Source organism: Stegostoma tigrinum, chromosome 1 (genome assembly GCF_030684315.1).
Source record: "Stegostoma tigrinum isolate sSteTig4 chromosome 1, sSteTig4.hap1, whole genome shotgun sequence".
In the NCBI taxonomy this organism is placed as follows: domain Eukaryota; kingdom Metazoa; phylum Chordata; class Chondrichthyes; order Orectolobiformes; family Stegostomatidae; genus Stegostoma; species Stegostoma tigrinum.
The window spans coordinates 64441751-64460566 of record NC_081354.1 but is presented as its reverse complement, the minus strand read 5'-3'; the positions used below and the strand labels follow the sequence as shown (position 1 = coordinate 64460566).

General features: G+C 41.0%; 1 protein-coding gene across 7 annotated transcripts in view; it reads right to left on the bottom strand.

Moving 5' to 3' along the window:
* Nucleotides 1-18816, bottom strand: part of ank2b (ankyrin 2b, neuronal) — a 794414-nt gene that overhangs the window by 233158 nt on the left and 542440 nt on the right. For all 7 annotated transcript variants that reach the window (XM_059645900.1, XM_059645896.1, XM_059645912.1 and 4 more), the window contains one exon: nt 17893-17991. In XM_059645900.1, the coding sequence (XP_059501883.1) occupies nt 17893-17991 (99 nt within the window). The remainder of the gene's footprint in view (nt 1-17892; nt 17992-18816) is intronic.

Genomic DNA, 18816 nt, shown 5'->3' with positions numbered 1-18816 from the left:
GTGAGTAATCGGGTAGAAACAGAAACAGAAATTGCTTGAAGAAACTCATCAGGTGAAGCAACATCGGTCGGGAGAAAGCAGAGATAATGTTTTGAGATCAGTGACCCTTTTTCAGAACTACCACCACTGTCTGCAAATGCAGTCCTGACATATCACCGTCTGTTATTCTGATCTTCATTTCAGTCCCACTCTGACTTCTCCATCCTTGTCCTCCTACTGTATTTTAATCAACAAAAGCTCAAATAACAATTACTCATCTTTTGATTGGACACTTTATGATCTGTAATCAACACAGAGGTAAGAAATTTCAATTCATATCCTGTTTCTATTTTTGAGACAGCAGCTGTCGATAAAAATGTAAAGTTTTCCCATTTCTGTCCGCAGCAGACTCAATCATTTGTTTCTCTACTTGTTCCATTACCATCTCCTTATTTAACTGTAATACTTTCTGGCAGTTTATCTCTACCACCCTCCACCCTCCTTTTGTTCTTCCAGCTATTCTCTGCCTTCTTCCTCCACCATCCCTTCTGTTTCTACAGTTGCTTATGATCCATTGCATCTCTAAAATCTACTCCAATTTGAATGTGTTTACCAATAGAAGTGTGAATTGGGCTTTAGTTGGGGATATAAAAAACAGCAGACAGAACCCAGATGCAAAAGTCCTGACCTATTTCCAACAGATCCAACTTTTACCAGTAGAGGATTATTAGGGAATCAACAGTTTCATGACCGACTTATTTTAGCTATACATATATTGCTTACTTTTTTCATTTCTGGTTTGGAACCGAGAGTTGAAGTTGAGAATTTAATTTTGAACAGCAACGTGGTTTTAAAAGGAGGAGAGAAACAAAAGATTGATGTTTGTTGTTGGAAACTGGTCTGGAAAGACAGTCCAGTTAAATTACTGCTTTAAGAACAGTGTAGGCTATTCTGTAGCAGGATGTTATTATGCTCGGGGACTGGCAGATGATTGGATGTTGAAATGGCCAATCAAGGGTGGGTCAGTGGTGGCCAGCCAGCCACAGAGAATGTTGAAAGGGGTAGAGAGAAAAGAAGTGAATTTATCAGATTGGGTTGTGGACAGGAGCAATTCGCTTTGGAAGCTACTGGACTAGGCTGGGGTTTTGCGTCACAGCGAATGACTGGTATTCAGTTTGATTCATTGGGGCACCATAAAGATATAGGAGCACTAGTATATAAGCAAATTACATAGTGTCTCAAACCTGTTTCACCATTCAATGTGTTTATGGCTGATAACTCCACATATCTGTCTGTGTCCCATATCCATGAATTCTCTCCATTAAAAAAAACGAATCAATTTCAGATTTTACATTATAATTACTCTTGCATCAACTCATGCTCATGGACGTCTAATCCAAATGTCTACCTTTGCATCCAACAGTGTTTCCTAATTTTTGAAAGGTGTAACTTTTACTCCCTGTATTTTTATCTTCTGTACATAAATGCCAGTAGTTCATTGATTTTTTTTGATGTTTTCTGCACACGGTCATGACATTTTCATGATCTATGGTCCTGCATGTCCATTCTGAATCCTATCCTGTTTTTAAATTTTCACCTTTTATAAAGTAAGACTGTTATACTTTTCTTAGTCCAGAGTAGATACCATCAAGTTTTTCTACCTTAACTTCCATTTGCCACAGTTTTGCCCTTCATTTAATCAATTAATATCTCCTCATAATTTTATACTTCTATCTATATCCACCTCTATTTACAAAGCCATGCTATCTTTATATCAGAACCAAACTCAGATACATGGCTTTCAATGTCATCATTCAAGTCATCAATAAATATGGTGAATTGTTGAGTCTACAACATGGATCCTGGCAGGAAATTATAAGTTACACTTTGAAAGAGACAGGACACTTTCACTTTGAGGCAATGTCACTGACTCTTAACTGCCCTCTAGGCAATTGGAGATGTGCATTAAATATGTGCATAGCCAGTAACACCCACATCCTGTAGATAATGTTTTAAACCCCACATATAGTTTAAAAGTATCAAATTTAGAAATATCGTCAGCAGCTGACCACTACTGTGAACCCTCCTGAACTGGGCTGTCTTGTCAACAGGATGGTTCTGCCACCATAGGATATTATCAATGACAGAAATGACACTAGCTCAGTACCCACTGACCAGAGGCCAACTGAAGTAAATAATAATTGGTCTACTGATAGTGATCTTATGATCCATTAGGATTTTGAGCTTTGGAATGACTACCCTAGCAGATGATGAGTTCGCCATCTTCCTCACTCAGACTAGATTCCGTGGGAGTTGGCCCACAGTTAAGACTCTGCATCTGAAGAGTTCATCCCTGCCTCCTGGGGCCAGCGTGTAACAAAACATTTTCATCTTCTCCTTCTACTTGCAACCTCAACACGGCTACCTCTGATTGGGCTGGTTGCTCAAGGAAGCAAGCCATTGTTTTTGCTTGAATGATCATCCTGGTCCTGAACTCCTAACTGTTCACTGCGGGTCATGTTCCCTGCTTGTGTAGGCTCAGGAACTCAGCTTCGTGACCCATGGCAAGCAGCTAAATTCAGGTCAATATCTTTCTGAATAGGTGGTTCAAATGAAACTTCCCAGCAGCACATAACAATAAGATATGCAATTAAACAGCAAAGCCTACAGCACATATTCTAAAGTACTGTTCGTATTTTGTTGTGTTAGATTGAATCGTTGCTTAATCACAATTTAGTTGGACATTCTGCTCAAATGCTTATAGCTTATAGCATTATAGCTTGGGCAATTACACTTCTGGAAACTTGGGTGAAGGGTTTCATATGGCAGTAATTTTCTTTCCCCAAAAGAAAAAGTGGTTAACACCATCAACAATGAAGTATCATGTCAGTGATATAAAATCTAAATCATTAGCTTAACATCACACTTATGTGTAAAAATGTTGGTATCTGCCTCACTGCGTTTCAAGAAATACTTTAGTCAAGGGAAACTAGATTCTGAATGTACAGTGATAACAAAGTGTGGAGCTGGATGAACACAGCAGGCCAAGCAGCATCTCAGGAGCACAAAAGCTGACGTTTTGGGCCTAGACCCTTCAACAGAGAGGGGGATGGGGAGAGGGAACTGGAATAAATAGGGAGAGAGGGGGAGGCAGACCGAAGATGGAGAGAAAAGAAGATAGGTGGAGAGGAGAGTATAGGTGAGGAGGTAGGGAGGGGATAGGTCAGTCTAGGGAAGATGGACAGGTCAAGGAGGTGGGATGAGGTTAGTAGGTAGGAAATGGAGGTGCGGCTTGAGGTGGGAGGAAGAGATGGGTGAGAGGAAGAACAGGTTAGGGAGGCAGAGACAGGCTGGGCTGGTTTTGGGATGCAGTGGGGGGAGGGGAGATTTTGAAGCTTGCGAAGTCCACATTGATACCATTGGGCTGCAGGGTTCCCAAGCAGAATATGGGTTGCTGTTCCTGCAACCTTCGGGTGGCATCATTGTGGCACTGCAGGAGGCCCATGATGGACATGTCATCTGAGGAATTGGAGGGGGAGTTAAAATGGTTCGCCACTGGGGAGGTGCAGTTGTTTATTGCGAACCGAGCGGAGGTGTTCTGCAAAGTGGTCCCCAAGCCTCCGCTTGGTTTCCCCAATGTAGAGGAAGCCACACCGGGTACAGTGGATACAGCACACTACATTGGCAGATGTGCAGGTGAACATCTGCTTAATATGGAAAGTTATCTTGGGGCCTGGGATGGGGGTGAGGGAGGAGGTGTGGGGCAAGTGTAGCACTTCCTGCACTTGCAGGGGAAGGTGGCGGGTGTGGTGGGGTTGGACGGGAGTGTGGAGCGGACAAGGGAGTCACGGAGGGAGTGGTCTCTCCGGAAGACAGACAAGGGTGAGGATGGAAAAATGGCTTGGGTGGGGGGGTCGGATTGTAGATGGCGGAAGTGTCGGAGGATGATGCGTTGTATCCGGAGATTGGTGGGATGGTATGTGAGAACGAGGGGGATCCTCTTGGGGCGGTTGAAGTGGGGGCGGGGTGAGGGGGATGTGTTGCGGGAAATGCGGAAGACGCGGTCAAGGGCATTTTCGACCACTGCAAGGGAAAGTTGTGGTCCTTGAAGAACGTGCACATCTGGGATGTGCGGGAGTGGAATGCCTCATCCTGGGAGCAGATGCGGCGGAGGCGGAGGAATTGGGAATAGCGAATGGAATTTTTGCAGCTGGGTGGGTGGGAGGTGGTGTATTCTAGGTAGCTGTGGGATTCGGTGGGCTTGAAATGGACATCAGTTTCTAGCTGGTTACCTGAGATGGAGACCGAGAGGTCCAGGAAGGTGAGCGATGTGTTGGAGATGGCCCAGGTGAACTTGAGGTTGGGGTGGAAGGTGTTGGTGAAGTGGATGAACAGCTCCTCTGGGGAGCAAGAGGCGGCGCTGATACAGTCATCAATGTAACGGAGGAAGAGGTGGGGTTTGGGGCCTATGTAGGTGCGGAAGAGGGACTGTTCCACGTAACCTACAAAGAGGCAGGCATAGCTTGGACCCATGCGGGTACCCATGACCACCCCCTCTGTCTGTAGGAAGTGGGAGGAATCGAAAGAGAAGTTGTTGAGGGTGAGGACGAGTTCAGCTAGGCGGATGAGGGGGTCGGTGGAGGGGGACTGGTCGGGCCTGCGGAACAGGAAGAAGCGGAGGGCCTTGAGGCCATCTGCATGAGGAATACAGGTGTATAGGGACTGCACGTCCATGGTGAAATGAGGTGTTGGGGGCCAGGGAATTGGAAGTTCTGGAGGAGGTGGGTGGTTTCACAGATGTAGGTAGGGAGTTCCTGGACCAAAGGGGAGAAAATGGAGTCCCGATAGGTGGGGATGAGTTCGGTGGGGCAGGAACAGGCTGAGACAATGGGTCGACCAGGGCAGGCAGGTTTGTGGATTTTGGGAAGGAGATAGAAACGGACCGTGTGGGGTTGGGGAACAATGAGGTTGGAGGCTGTGGGTGGGAGGTTCCCTGAGGTGATGAGGTCATGGATGGTATTGGAGATGATGGTTTGGTGTTCGGGGGTGGGGTCATGATCAAGGGGGCGGTAGGAGGTGGTGTCGGAGAGTTGGCATTTGGCCTCGGCGATGTAGAGGTCAATGCGCCATACTACCACTGCGCCACCCATGTCTGCGGGTTTGATGGTGAGGTTGGGGTTGGAGCGGAGGGCTGCCCGTTCTGAGGGGGAGAGTTTCAAGTGGGTGAGAGGGGTGGAGAGGTTGAGGCAGTTAGTGTCTCGATGGCAGTTGGAGATGAAGAGGTTGAGGGAGGGTAGGAGGCCTGGGGGTGGTGTCCAGGAAGGGGACTTGTGTTGGAGGCGGGCGAAGGGGTCAGTGGAGTGAGAGTTAGGCTCCCAGTTAAAGAAGTAAGCGTGGAGGCGAAATTATCTCTGAATGTACAATAATCTTTTACAGCACGAAACATTTTGACTTGCACAGTGAAGTAACACAGAAATGACACTAAAATATTTGAGTTAAGTCAATGATGTCAGGACAAAAGACAAGGCATGCTCAAAGGAAGGGCAAATTGGCAGGTTGGCTTGAAGCTGCTGTAACTCTAATCCTATTCCACACTCTGGCTGCTATTAATGTTATATCCCCAAATTAAATCCATTATGCTTCTTTTCATACTTCTTCACTACAGCAAGTGGAAATCCGAGTGATGAAACAATAGGGAATATTCTGGATAATTGATTTGTCAATTTGCTCTGCCAACTTCAATACATCATGGCGTTTTTTTTTAAATCATTTGAACTTTGGTCCAAGACTCAAACTGATCCCAATCATGATGGTATGACTCAAATTGAAATGAAAAAAGATCCAATCAAGTTTCTTCAACAGAGATAACGTTTTTGAATAAGGTTTATTTTATAATAATTCAATGAAGATGCAATACTGAGCAATGCACTTCGTTTGTAATATGCAAATATAACCAGTTATTCCTTTTTATAGTTTGAAATACACAAACATGTACACAGTAAAGGGAAAAATTGTTTTTTCTTGGTAAAGATTCTCTACGGGGGCAAAGTACTTTTCCCCAAGACTGTACCAAGATTTTTTTTAAAAAATTAACCTTTCCTTTAATGCTACTTGTGAGCATGTTAATTTCATGTCTGCCCATTACATATTATTGACCTGTGCAAGCAAGCTAGGGCTACTAATTGTAACCCTTAATAAACTTGAAGGGTCTAGAAGATCACCTCGTAACTAACTCAGCTTTGGTTATTAAAGTAAATAACTCATTACATCTCTTTATAAATTAATTGTTCACCCTAAGTAACAAAACAGAGAATCTGTGCTACAAATTTCTCATTACTTTTCTATCCCTTCTATAATGAAATGTTCCAAAACATACACAATTCTACAGATGTGGCCTAAGATTTTCTACAGATTCAAACTGGCCCCTATAAAGCAACAGTGTTTTTAATGTGATCTTTACTTTTCCCTTCTTTCCACAATGAAAACAATTTTTATATCACTACAATAAGTATAGCTAGGGTGTGGTGTATATCTCTGATCACCAAATTGTAAGGAATTACACCAGAAAGGGCACATAGATGTTGCTGGGAAGGGTGAATTTTAGCTATTAAAAGTTATTGGATAAATAGTTTTTTTTCTTTAATCAGATTGGAGAATTAACTGAGAGCTGAAATTATGAAGGGCCTAGATACAGTGGGTAGGAATGATCAAATCACTGTTGTAAAAAATGTAAAACAAGAACAAGAAACAGTGGTTGGAAGTAATTGCCAGAATCAATGGAGTGATGTCACAGAATCTTTCTGTCCTCATGGTATTTAGGGTCTGAAAAAACATTTCATGATAATGTAGTCAATGCAGAGCCTTTCAATGCGTTTAAAATATATGTCTGATATATACTTAAAGTATAATTACTCACTACAGGGGTATGGACACTGAGCAGGAATGTGAGATTAAGCTTGATAACATTCTTGGACTGATAAAGACTGAGTGGCTTCATTCCATGTTGGAAATAGTCTATATTTGCAATATAAGTGCAGTATATTTAATACTCCAACGTTCTGCTGTGGCAGAAATTTTGACCCCTGTTATCCTACGCAGTTTTCTGGAAAATTGTGGGGTCTGCATGAGGCAGCACTGGTACCTCACAGCACCTGGGATCTGGGTTTGAATCCGCCCTCAGGCAACTGTCTGTGTGGAGTTTGAATACTCTCCCCGTGTCTGCATGGGTTTCCTCGGAGTGCTCTGGTTTCCTCCCACAGTTCAAAGATGTGCAAGTTAGGTGGATTGGCCATGCTAAATTACTCTGTAGTGTTCGTGGATGTGTACATCAGGTGTGTTAGCCATGGGAAATGCAGGGTTACAGAGTAGGGACCAGGGGGATGGGTCTAGATGAGATACACTTTGGAGGGTTGGTGTGCACTCATTGGGCCACCTGGCCTGTTTTCTCATTGTGAGGATTCTATGATTCTTTGACTTTATCTGTTTGCCAATTCTCCCCAAAGGCTAGGAAAAGATATGTACTGCGAACCAAGGTGAAAAAAACGAAGCATGTTTGAACTATGCAAATAAAGATAACAACTTCTCTTTCTTTATTCATTAATGGGATGCGGGTATCGCTGGCTAGGCAGCATTTGTTGCCCACCCCTAATTTCCCAGAGGGCAGTTCACAGTCAATCACATTGCTGTGGGCTTGGAGTCACATGTTGTCCAGATCAGGTAAGGGTGGCAGTTTTCTTCCCTAAAAAGCATTTGTGAACCAGTTGGGTTTTACTGACAATCAACAATGGATTCATGGTCATCAATAGATTCTTAATTCCAGATTTTTTGAAAAATTGAATTCAGATTCCACCGTCCGCAGTGGTGGGATTCAAACCCGGGTCCCCATAATGTTATCTGGGTGTCGGGATTAACAGTCCAGTAATAATACTGATAGGCCATTACCTCCCCAAACTACCTCCTATTCAGGAAGATTTTTTATTATTATTGATGGGAATGCTTCAGCTTACAGGAAAGGATGTAATCCTTTAGGAAAAAAATCTAATCCAGCAGAGTCAGCATGGCTGAATAATTTTTGCCACATTTATTTGAATACTTTGAGTAAATTAAAAGCAGGACAAATAAAAGGGAACCATTCTGTGTGATATATTTGGATTTCCAAGAATACATTCAATAAGGTACTGCAAATAACACTACTAAATAGAAAAATAGAACATGCTGGGGATTAGCATATTAGCATGGATGAAGGATTGGTTAACTAATAGGAGACAGAGTTTGGATGAAAGGCACTATTTCAAGTTGGTAACCTGCAAATATGGGAGAGCCACAGGAATCAGTGCAGAGACCATAATTATTTACTATATTATATATTAATGATTTATATGAGAAAAGCATTGCCAAGGTTACATATGGCACAAAAATCGATGGGAAGGCCATTTATGTACATAATACATGAAGAGTCTGCAAAGACATGGAAAGGTTAATTAAGTGAGGAAAAACTGAGCAGGTAGAAATATAATGTGGAAAAGTGGGAGGTTATGCTCTTTGGCAGGAACAGTATAAGAGGTGAAAATTATTTAATGGCCAAAGACTGCAAAATACTAGCACAGCAGGATTTGGGGTCCTTATGCATGAATCACAAAAAGATAGCCTACAAGTTCAGCAGTTACAAGGGAAGGCAAATAGAATGCTGGCCTCTCTTCCAAGGGGATGAAGTATAAAACTAAGGAAATCTTGCCAAAACTATACAAGCACTAGTTAGGAATACCTAGAATACCGTGAACACTTTGGCATTATTATCTAAAGAAAGCTATCCCAGTGTTGGAGGCAATCCAGAGAAGGTTTATTAGGATGATCCCAGGCTTTAGGTGGAAATTTCTATGAGGAGAGGTTCAGTAGGTTTGGCCTACGCTCAGTGAAATTTACAAGAATGAGAGGCAACATTACTGAAAACATATAAAAGGTTATTGAGGGATTTGACAAGGTAGATGCTAAGTAGTTGTTTCCCCTTGTCAGAGACTCTAGGATCAGTAGACATAAACTCAGAGCAAGGGATGGCTCATTTAAAAGAGAAACTGCAGAAAATTGTAGAAGCTAGTTCTTTCTTTAACAATAAAATCTATGCTAAACTTGTGGAGAAAAAGAGAGAAAGTGGCATGGAGGATCATCAGATCAGCCATGATCTTGTTTAATGGCAGAGCAGATTCTACTCTTTCTACTGCTACATCTTATGCTTTCACACGTGCCAACAGATTAATAATGCCTCAATACATCTGTTGTGTCCTTTGACAGAAATTTTACCTTACAACAATTTAACTAATCTTAGGGCTGCTGTCAGCAGTAAGTAAAATGCAAGACAAGCTTCTTAATTTATCACTTATTTAATTTAAATAGCTGACTTGAAAATTACCTTCCATTACCAACCTTTTAAAGTAGCTGAACAAGCAGTTAATTCAAGGGAAGTATAATCGTGGCTCCCCTTGCCTGACCTAGATATTAAAATAGTACCATGTTCCAGAAGTTTCAGGATACTAAGACTACAAGGTGTAGAGCTGAATGAACACAGCAGGCCAAGTAGCATCAGAGGAGCAGCAAAGCTGACGTTTCAAGCCTAGATACCAAGACTGGCTGTTTTCAAGGGCAGGACACCACCTTGGTAAGGGAGTTGAAACCAACATTAGGAACAGCTTCGGAGACTAGTATAATTATCAATTTCTACTTAAAATATCTACTCACAAATGGTCACCTTTAATTTGCATGGCTACTCAACAACCCAAAAGTCCTTGTGTAGCCCATATACAAGTCAGCCTTTCAGTTTACCATGCATGGATGTGCAAAACATTTAGAGGGGCTGCACACTTCAATAAACATTAAATGATAGTTCCTGCTTGCACTTAACTAACACATTTCAACTGATGATGTCCACTCTGGTGACACAGTGGTAGTGTCCCTACCCTAGACTGGGAGGCCCAGGTTCAAGTCTCAACTGTTATTACACACCTCTAGAGCAATCTCTGAACAGGTTGATTATTAAAAATAGGTTAATTTTTTTTAAGAAAAGCTAAAAACCATTTAGTGGTGGCCAGCTGTTTTGTGGTAAACCCCACAACTGACATTTTTTAAAGTGCTGCTCATGTTTCTTCCAGTTGCAGTGGTGAATAAAACTTAAAACACTCTCAGCTTACTTGCAAAGGTGCGAACAACGCACATAACAATTATTCCGAAAGCTCTGAAGAGTTCATGATAGGATGCAGTACCTACAGGAGACATCGGCTGGAACAGAATGCTTAATCAGCAGCATCACATCTAAACCTACATGTTATTTCATCCAACAACTACACAGGGCTGACTGTGGAGGAGAAAAAAATATATAGAATTACACACATTAACAAAGCATTAATCTACTCTCCTTTACTGATTTGGTGATGTCTGCAAGATCAGGCGTTGTTGCAGATCTATTTTTTAACCTTGTTAAAAGGAAACCCAAATTGAATATGCTTCTTTTAAATAATCCAACTTTCAACAGGTATCCAGTTATTGCTGCTTTAAAATAATTGATGGAAATAAACAACTGTCTTGCAACGAGTGTAACTTCGGCAAACTTTGTGTTGGAATCTACTCTGGATGGAAATGCTGTGGCCCAGTCTGACCGACAGCAGCTGCAGTAATGCAAATCTGTCAATGAGTCTGCATGTGTCTTTATGGAATTTATGTTGATTTCTTTTTTGTGCTGAAACAAACAGTAATAGCAACAGAACCAGAGGGAGATGTCCAATAAAGCTGTTTATGCTGTTTTCCTTGAATTCCAAGAGTTTCCATTACATTTTAAAGGGATCAATGGTAATTTTTTTTGGATAATATGAAATATTAGTCCATGTGGTCTATTGACTCTTGGCCTGAAAACATTGCCAATGAGATGGATGTTTAGAAAGAAGCCATACGTCCAAACACAGAAGAGAGCTACAACAGAGGAGACTTCATAGTGATTGACACAACCGAGTGACTTGCTCGGTGATTTCAAAGGGCAATTGAGAGGCAACCAAATTGCTGTGGGTCTGAAGTCACATGTAGGCCAGATAATGAGGATGGCAGAGTTCCTTCCCTGAAGGGCCTTGGTGGACCAGATGGGAAAAAGCCCAGATGAAAACACAAAGAAAAAGCAGAGCATTATAGAATGAGGACCACACAAAATTCTTTCGAGAAGTAAAGAATAATTCTTAAGGATTTTTTTTCTGTTTGGCAGGAAAGGAGCTTTTAAAGCTTTTAAAGTAAGTCTGTAAGCTGGTGAAAATGATCTAAATCTGGAAAGCCTTGTAAATAGCTCAGAGACACTAATTAATTGGATATTTTCTCAGAATGGGTAAACCGTGGATTGGGGCGTTATTGGTTGGGCAGATTGATTAAAAAAACTCTGGAAAGCCATATCATTCAAAATGTTGTGGGGATTGAGGACTTATAGAAGTCTGTCTTGCTAATAATCACACCCACCTATCTCAAATGTGAACATGTTATCAGATAAGAGTCCCAACCTACCCTTTATGAATAAAACATATTTTGGAACTAAAGAGCTATATAATGCCATACTGGGGAAGACAGTGATGTAAATATTTGTGGCTGCATAAACTGTAACACTGTTGTATAGACCATTTAAAGTCAGACTTATTATTTTATATATCATTGTGTAATTTGGGTTGGCGCTAACTTGACTTAACATCAAAAGCTCCCAGAAGTGGCAAACTGAACTTTTTTTCATTTTGGGTTATCCAGTGAATTTGGTTATTTTGGTTTATGGTTGCCCCGTGGCAATCATAAAAGAGGAAATTAAGTTGTGTGAATTTGGTCACAGGTGTAAATTGAAAAGGAGCATTTTAAAAGGTGGAGAGTGTTAGGAACGAAATTCTACAACTTAGGGTGTAGACTGCTGAAGGCACAGTCAAAGGAAATCGGGGACACACAAGAGGCCAGAATTGAAGTAGCACAGTGTCTTAGGACTTACAGTGGTCATAGAAGTAGAGAGGGGTGAAGTGGAAAGATCTCAAAGCAAGAATGATAACATTTAAATAGAGATTTTGCTGGGACAGAATCCAATCTAGGTCAGTAAGCTGTGGTGTGACAGTTGAAAAGGATTGTGTGTGTTAGGACAGGAGCTTTGGATGAGTGAAAGTTATTACAGGAGATACACTAGGCAGCAACAAGTAAAAACTTGAGCGCTTGAACTTGGAACGACGAATAACTTTGATGAAGGTTTCAACAGCAAATTGGTTGAGGCTAGCTTCAGATGGATGATATTATGGAGATGAAGGTAGGCCTAGTGATTAGAGGATATAGAATCAGATGCTCAGTTCAAGAAGAAATATCACACATAGAACAAAAGTCACCCTCGACTGCACAACACCATAACCATTGGATGCTTTCACTTATAGCAGTGAATAATTAGTACCAGTGGCTAATTCTAGCTTGAAAATCTACATTGGATCATATATGTAAAAGCAGAAAGCGAAGACGATTGATTTCCTTCAATATTATGGTGAAGATAAGAGTTACCAAAAAAAGCACACAATTTATACCATGAGACATCATAGCACAATTATTAAACATTTCATTTGCTCAGAAAATTTGCTGCATGATCGTTTAAAATAAATTGTTATCTAGCTCAGCGAAGGTAGCTCACTAGAAATTTTGAAAAAAATTCTAATCTGAGCACCTGTATGAGAATTTTCAGAACATTGTTTCTAAACATGGTCTCAAACTTTGTATGACTTTACTCATACTTCACAAAATACTAATTCCTTTTCCATGAATCAATTTACCGAAATTACTGAGTTACTGAATACGGAGAAAAACAGCTAACTTCAGGCTGGTCGCTCATACACATGTGCCATTTCTTGCCTTCAGAACTCAAACAGGTCAGTTCTTCATCAGGTGCGTTTCACTAAATTGAATTCACTGAATGCAAGGCAAAAACTTTCCAGAGCATACTGGGTAGTAAAAGAAACGTGATCATGTTTTGTGAAACTGTTCAAAATGTAACTTTATATGACAACATTATGTTCGAAAATGTTAATTCAGAAAATCAGATTGTCAGCCTCCTGCATATCTGTAGATCAGTCGCATGGAATTTTTGTTTTTGCTGAAAAAAAACATAGCTCCTTTTAAACGCTGATCAAAAAAAGGTAAATTACAATTAATACATTCAAACTAACAACACAACTATCATTGAATCTGAGACAGCACTGAAATCATTCCAGCCAGTTCAATGGTACCAAATTATAAAACCATAAGACATAGGAGTGGAAGTAAGGCCATTCGGCCCATCAAGTCCACTCCGCCATTTAAATCATGGCTGATGGGCATTTCAACTCCACTTCCCTGCACTCTCCCCATAGCCCTTGATTCCTCGTGAGATCAAGAATTTGTCGATCTCTGCCTTGAAGGCATCCAACGTCCCGGCCTCCACTGCAGTCCGTGGCAATGAATTCCACAAGCCCACCACTCTCCGGCTGAAGAGACGTCGTCTCATTTCCATTTTAAATTTACCTCCTCTAATTTTAAGGCTTTTCCCACGGGTCCTAGTCTCCCCGCCTAACGGAAACAACTTCCTAGCGTCCACCGGGATGTTAATTAACTAAATTAGCTTGCTATTCACAATAAACATGTGAAGAAAGTGAAGAGCTTAAAAAATTGTTTTTAGTTATTTAAAACAACAAATCTATGTGACTAATTTTCACTTTCACATACTTGTTTGAGGATCAGGTTGGTATTGCTCTATAAATCACCCGCTTAAGGCTACTCTACAACATGCTCCCCTTGCTCACGTTTATGTAAATAACTCCACACAAACAAAATCTAAAACTTATATTGTGAGACTTCTCTGGTACCAACACCTAAGAAAATAGCCCAAGTATGCACAACACATATTGTTCCAAACTGAAAAGGTCATCATGGTTCTCAGATCATGTTTTGCATATTAAAATGGAATTTGCACTTCCAGTGGTAGATCTCTTAAGATGGCACTTTGCTGTTCTTTCAAGCTATTGGGGTGACAACGCTGCCAATTCAATTTTGAATCAAGCACCATTTATTAGCATATGGCATAGAAAGTGAAAAATAGCTCAAGTGCATTTTTAAGAGGTTATTGAAGCAATATTGTTATGGAACAATGCATTTCCATGATCCAGGTTCTTTGTTAGCATTAATCACAGGGATTCCCTAATTACTTTTGCAACAGAACCAACAGCCCTAACTCTAGACATCCAGTTCACATGCTCTGGAATGTGCTCTCTAAACCTCTTAGCCTCTTCTCTTCTCTATCTTTCATAAGCTGATCTTCAAATTCTACCTCTTCAACTCCAGTACTGTTACTAAAAGTAGCATCACCTTACATGGCTTCAGTCAAGTTTTGTTCAATATCACTCCTAAGAGGCACTTTTGGATGATTTATGACGTTAAAGATGCTACGTAAATGCATCTTGTGAGGTTTAATACAGGCACACCCAAAGATAAAAGCCTTTTCACTCTGCCATAAAAATTTCTAGTTTCTCTGCACAACTGGATTTCGTTATCTCTGCTACGATTCTGGCAAATTTCCTTTGCACCTTTTCGAAGTACTTGACAATCTCCTTAAAAAGTGTGACAGTTAAAATTGGACATAAAAAGCCAAATTTATTGCAAACTTCGAAAAGCATGTGGAGCTATACAAATGGTGAGCTGGTGAAACCGAATACCTGACCCCACTTCCTCTGACAGATTAACTGTTTTACTCGCAATGAGAAGGGGTAGACTGTGAATCTCACAGGGAAGAAAATCCAAACTCAGCTGGGCCATTTGAACTAATGCCGAGTTTCAAACAGACATTCAGCACCTATTGCAAGGGCATTAATCCACACTGGGGTTACAAATTTATGGAGTAGTTATAAAACATTCTTGAAGGGTGGATAAGGTCTGTCATTTTTAAGAAAATTTCCACCAAACCCCTCACCCTTTAAAACTAAAATAGGCTTAAACTGTCAGGAGTTAAAACTCTCCTGAATTGCTTTGATTGACAGCCCATCTGATGGAGATTAGGAAGAAGAAAAATGCTATCTTGCCCTGCAGTTTTAGAAGAATTCTTTGGTCACGTTACTCCAAGGGATATTATGCCATGATGAATACTTAACAGAGTTTCAAGAGCTTCAATTGTCTCAGTAGGGGTTTCTGAATTTCCAGCGTGATTGACAGCATGAAGAAGCTATTACAACATTTGCTGCCTTTGATGTGGGGTCTGAATACAAATTTGTTGATTTCTGTCAGAGATTAAACATCCGAAGAGATTCAAAGGTTTTGAATGGCTGTCACAAATGGAGTGTTATTTTAGTACTGAGTGTGAATGAGTGGGAGCTGTATTAGAGATAATGGGAACTGCAGATGCTGGAGAATCCGAGACGAAGTGTGGAGCTGGATGAACATAGCAGGCCAAGCAGCATCTTAGGAGCACAAATTTCTGATGAAGGGTCTAGGCCCAAAACGTCAGCCTTTTGTGCTCCTAAGATGCTGCTTGGCCTGCTGTATTCATCCAGCCGCACACTTTGTTATCTTGGATTGGTTTTAGTTTTCTTTTCATTTATACATTGCTGTTGAGGTCTGCTCATGATGAATACTGGGTGAATGATTATGGAGGTGACATGTGGGTTTAAGTCGTCATAGACTTGGGTGGGTGAAAGAGGCGTGTGTTGGCATGGAGGTAGAATAAAGAGTATGAAATTCTGTGGAAGCGATGGGTGGAAGCTGAGGGGGTGTGAATGGTGAGAGCTAGAAAGCCTAACAGCCACAACCTGAACTACGATAACACAGCAGCCAACCAAAGCAGGTCTTTTAACCAAACTATGTCAGCATTAGGCCACCATCTTAGCCAATTAGGATCTGCTTCTGGGGTCAGTGCTTGGTGGCTTAAAAGGGATCAGTGGAAGCCTTTCAGCAAAAGCGAGTTTTTGCTTCTTCAAGATAAAAAAAACTATTTCACTAAGACTAAATGCAGCATTAATTTTCCTTCTGGACTCACCAAACTCTGCTAGATGTCAGCCTAATCTCATCTTCACCCCTCCATTCCATGTAGCTCCATGGAAAAGGCAGCTAATTTGCCACTGCAGCAATCCAGTAAGATGCTAAAGAGCATCCAAATAGTTTGTTGGTAATACTAAATGAGCCCAAGACCTGGACAAGGTTCAGGGCTTGTGGCTATGATATTGAGCAGAGGCTACGGTGTCACTACCAATATGGTGGTCACTTTTGGCCTCTTCCTGGTTTATACCAGAATATATTGCTCAATGTTACAGTGGCAAACACATTGTGTAAACTTTTCCTCAAGTCTATCTTTGTCAAATTAATTTGTCCAATTGACTTCAAGGTTCAACAGCCCATGACTATTGTGTTACCTTTCTCACACTGGGAAGGAATATAAGGCACAGTCTGTCGGGGAGGAGTGGGGTTAATCCCCGTACCAGCTGTCTGCATGATGGTGAAAGTTAAAATGTCTCCTGGGGAATCATATTACACTCTGCTCTGCAGCTGCCACTAAGTGCTGAGGGATTATTAACTGCAAGATAGATTCTGCTAAATTTCTTAACTAACTATTGCTGATACTTGAGAAAATTATGTACTTGCAAACAATACATATATATGCATAGACTCATGGAGCTGGATTGCAATAACATTTAATGTGAAACAATAAGCATCGGAAACACAAATAACTTGGAGAGAATATAAATCACAGACCTAAAGGATACTCAAGGTTATGTGACAAGGTAGTATCGAACTACTATTTTGTTTTTGCTACAGGTTAAGATGCCCTTTCAAGTGCATATTATAAGGATAACAACGTGTGATAAGGGCTGCAATTTGTAAACTGCAAATCATACTCCAAACTCAGAGCCTTTATAAGCAATTTGTAAAGATATTGAATGGCAATTTTTCCACCACGTTGTCGTCAAGAGAAGTGGTAAGATCAGAAAGTAATTGGATAAGTTAGTTCTGGAGAGACTCCTTGCCCCTTCTCACCACCCCACCTCTCACTAATTAAGTGCTGGATTAGAGGGACCCCCTGGGGATTTTCTCAATTTGCCAACATTTAATGCTCTATATTGGTCAATCAACTCACAAATTTAATTGTCTCAACTCACCACCAGCCCAATTACCTACCTCTCTGGCAGGGAAGAAAAGTGGCTGGTTTCCTGACTGGGAAATCAGGGCAACCTGTCTGCCTGTTTATCACGGGTGGTGATGCCGGGGAATCAGTCTTCCACATCCTGGGAGCAAATGAAGGCCCAAATGGGAGGAATGGCAACAGTCTTTTAAAACCACATCCCTGCCATTGCCACCAACTCCCCTGAACTCCTTTTCCACACAACCTCCTACTGAGAAGCGAAAGAAAGCCACTTAACCTCTTCTGCTGGGCTGGCAGCTTCTGACAGGGGGAGACTCCATTCTGAAGGCTTGTAATCAACCTATCAGTTTGTAAGTCAGCTGTTAGCACGTTGATTGCTGTGGGCGAAGAGTCAGTCTCCACTGAACTCCCCAGTCCCACATTGGCTGCAATTCTTAATTTGCAGGCTCAATTATCAAAATGATAGGAAAGACACAAAAGCACTGAACAGTGCCCATGGATATATGAAAAATCATTCTCTAGCAATTTTTCAAAGACTTTGAATGGTGAAGTACTGTTACAATACATTTGCTTAATGCTTTAAAGACAAGTCAGTCGAAATAGAAACTCAAGGTTCAGAACTGGTTCATAAATTCACATATTGATGAATGGCAAAGTGATACTAGGAGAAGAGCTAACATCAAAAAGTATGACACTGCTTGATAGAAGGCAACTTGTGTGTTGCCAGTTTTAGGCCAATTGTAGAGTATTGTCGATTGTGACATGTTTCAGTTACTTGCCTGGGATTGAGAGTTGATATTGGCTCCCTGCTTCACTAGAATTCTTACCACCTCGGTTTGTCCAGCCAGAGATGCAATGTGAAGGGCTGAGTTTCCTTTCTAGAAAGAGAGACAAGATAATTAGAAAGAATGTCAGAAAGCCTATGACAAGCCTCCACCTTCAGGACAGAGAGGCAAAGACAGAAACCCAAGAAAAAGAACGCATTTCCTGAAGACAGAATATTTTTTTAAGAATGGTCTTGTTAACATTCAGGTTCAGTAAAATTCAGCAGTAAAGAACTGAGGTTCTTTGAGTAGAAAACATTTAGACGGCTAACTCTTGGATACTGGCCCACTTTTGAAAATAATAGCATGCAGCTGTTGAATATGTTAATGTTGTTTATTGCACAACCATAACAAACATGAGCATGACTCAATCATTCCACCCTTTGAGCATGTTCCGTGATTCAACAAGATTATGGCTGATCTTTCACATCAATGAAATCTTTCCTGTGATTTCCATATTGCTCAATTCCCTGAGAATACAAAAATCTCTTGATCTTTGTTTTGAATAAAATCAATTACTGAGCACCCACAGCCCAGAAGTAGTAACTTGCAAAATAACTATTACCCCTTTAGTGAATAAACCTTTCCTCATCTCAGCCCTAAACAGTCAGCCTCTTATTCAGAGACTTGTGACTCCAGGTTCTCGACTCCCCTAGCCAGAAGCAACAATCTTCAACGATCAATTCTGTCAGACCACTTAAGAATTTTCATCTGAGCAGAGACAGCCAGCATAGATTTGTAAATGGATTTTTTTTAGGATATGACTAAAGCAGTGGCCAGAGTAAGGTACAAACATCTAATTTATATGAACTTCCAGAAGACATTTGAATAAGTCTGTCAGAGACTGTTTTTGCATGTGAAAGCTGGAATTTAAGGCTA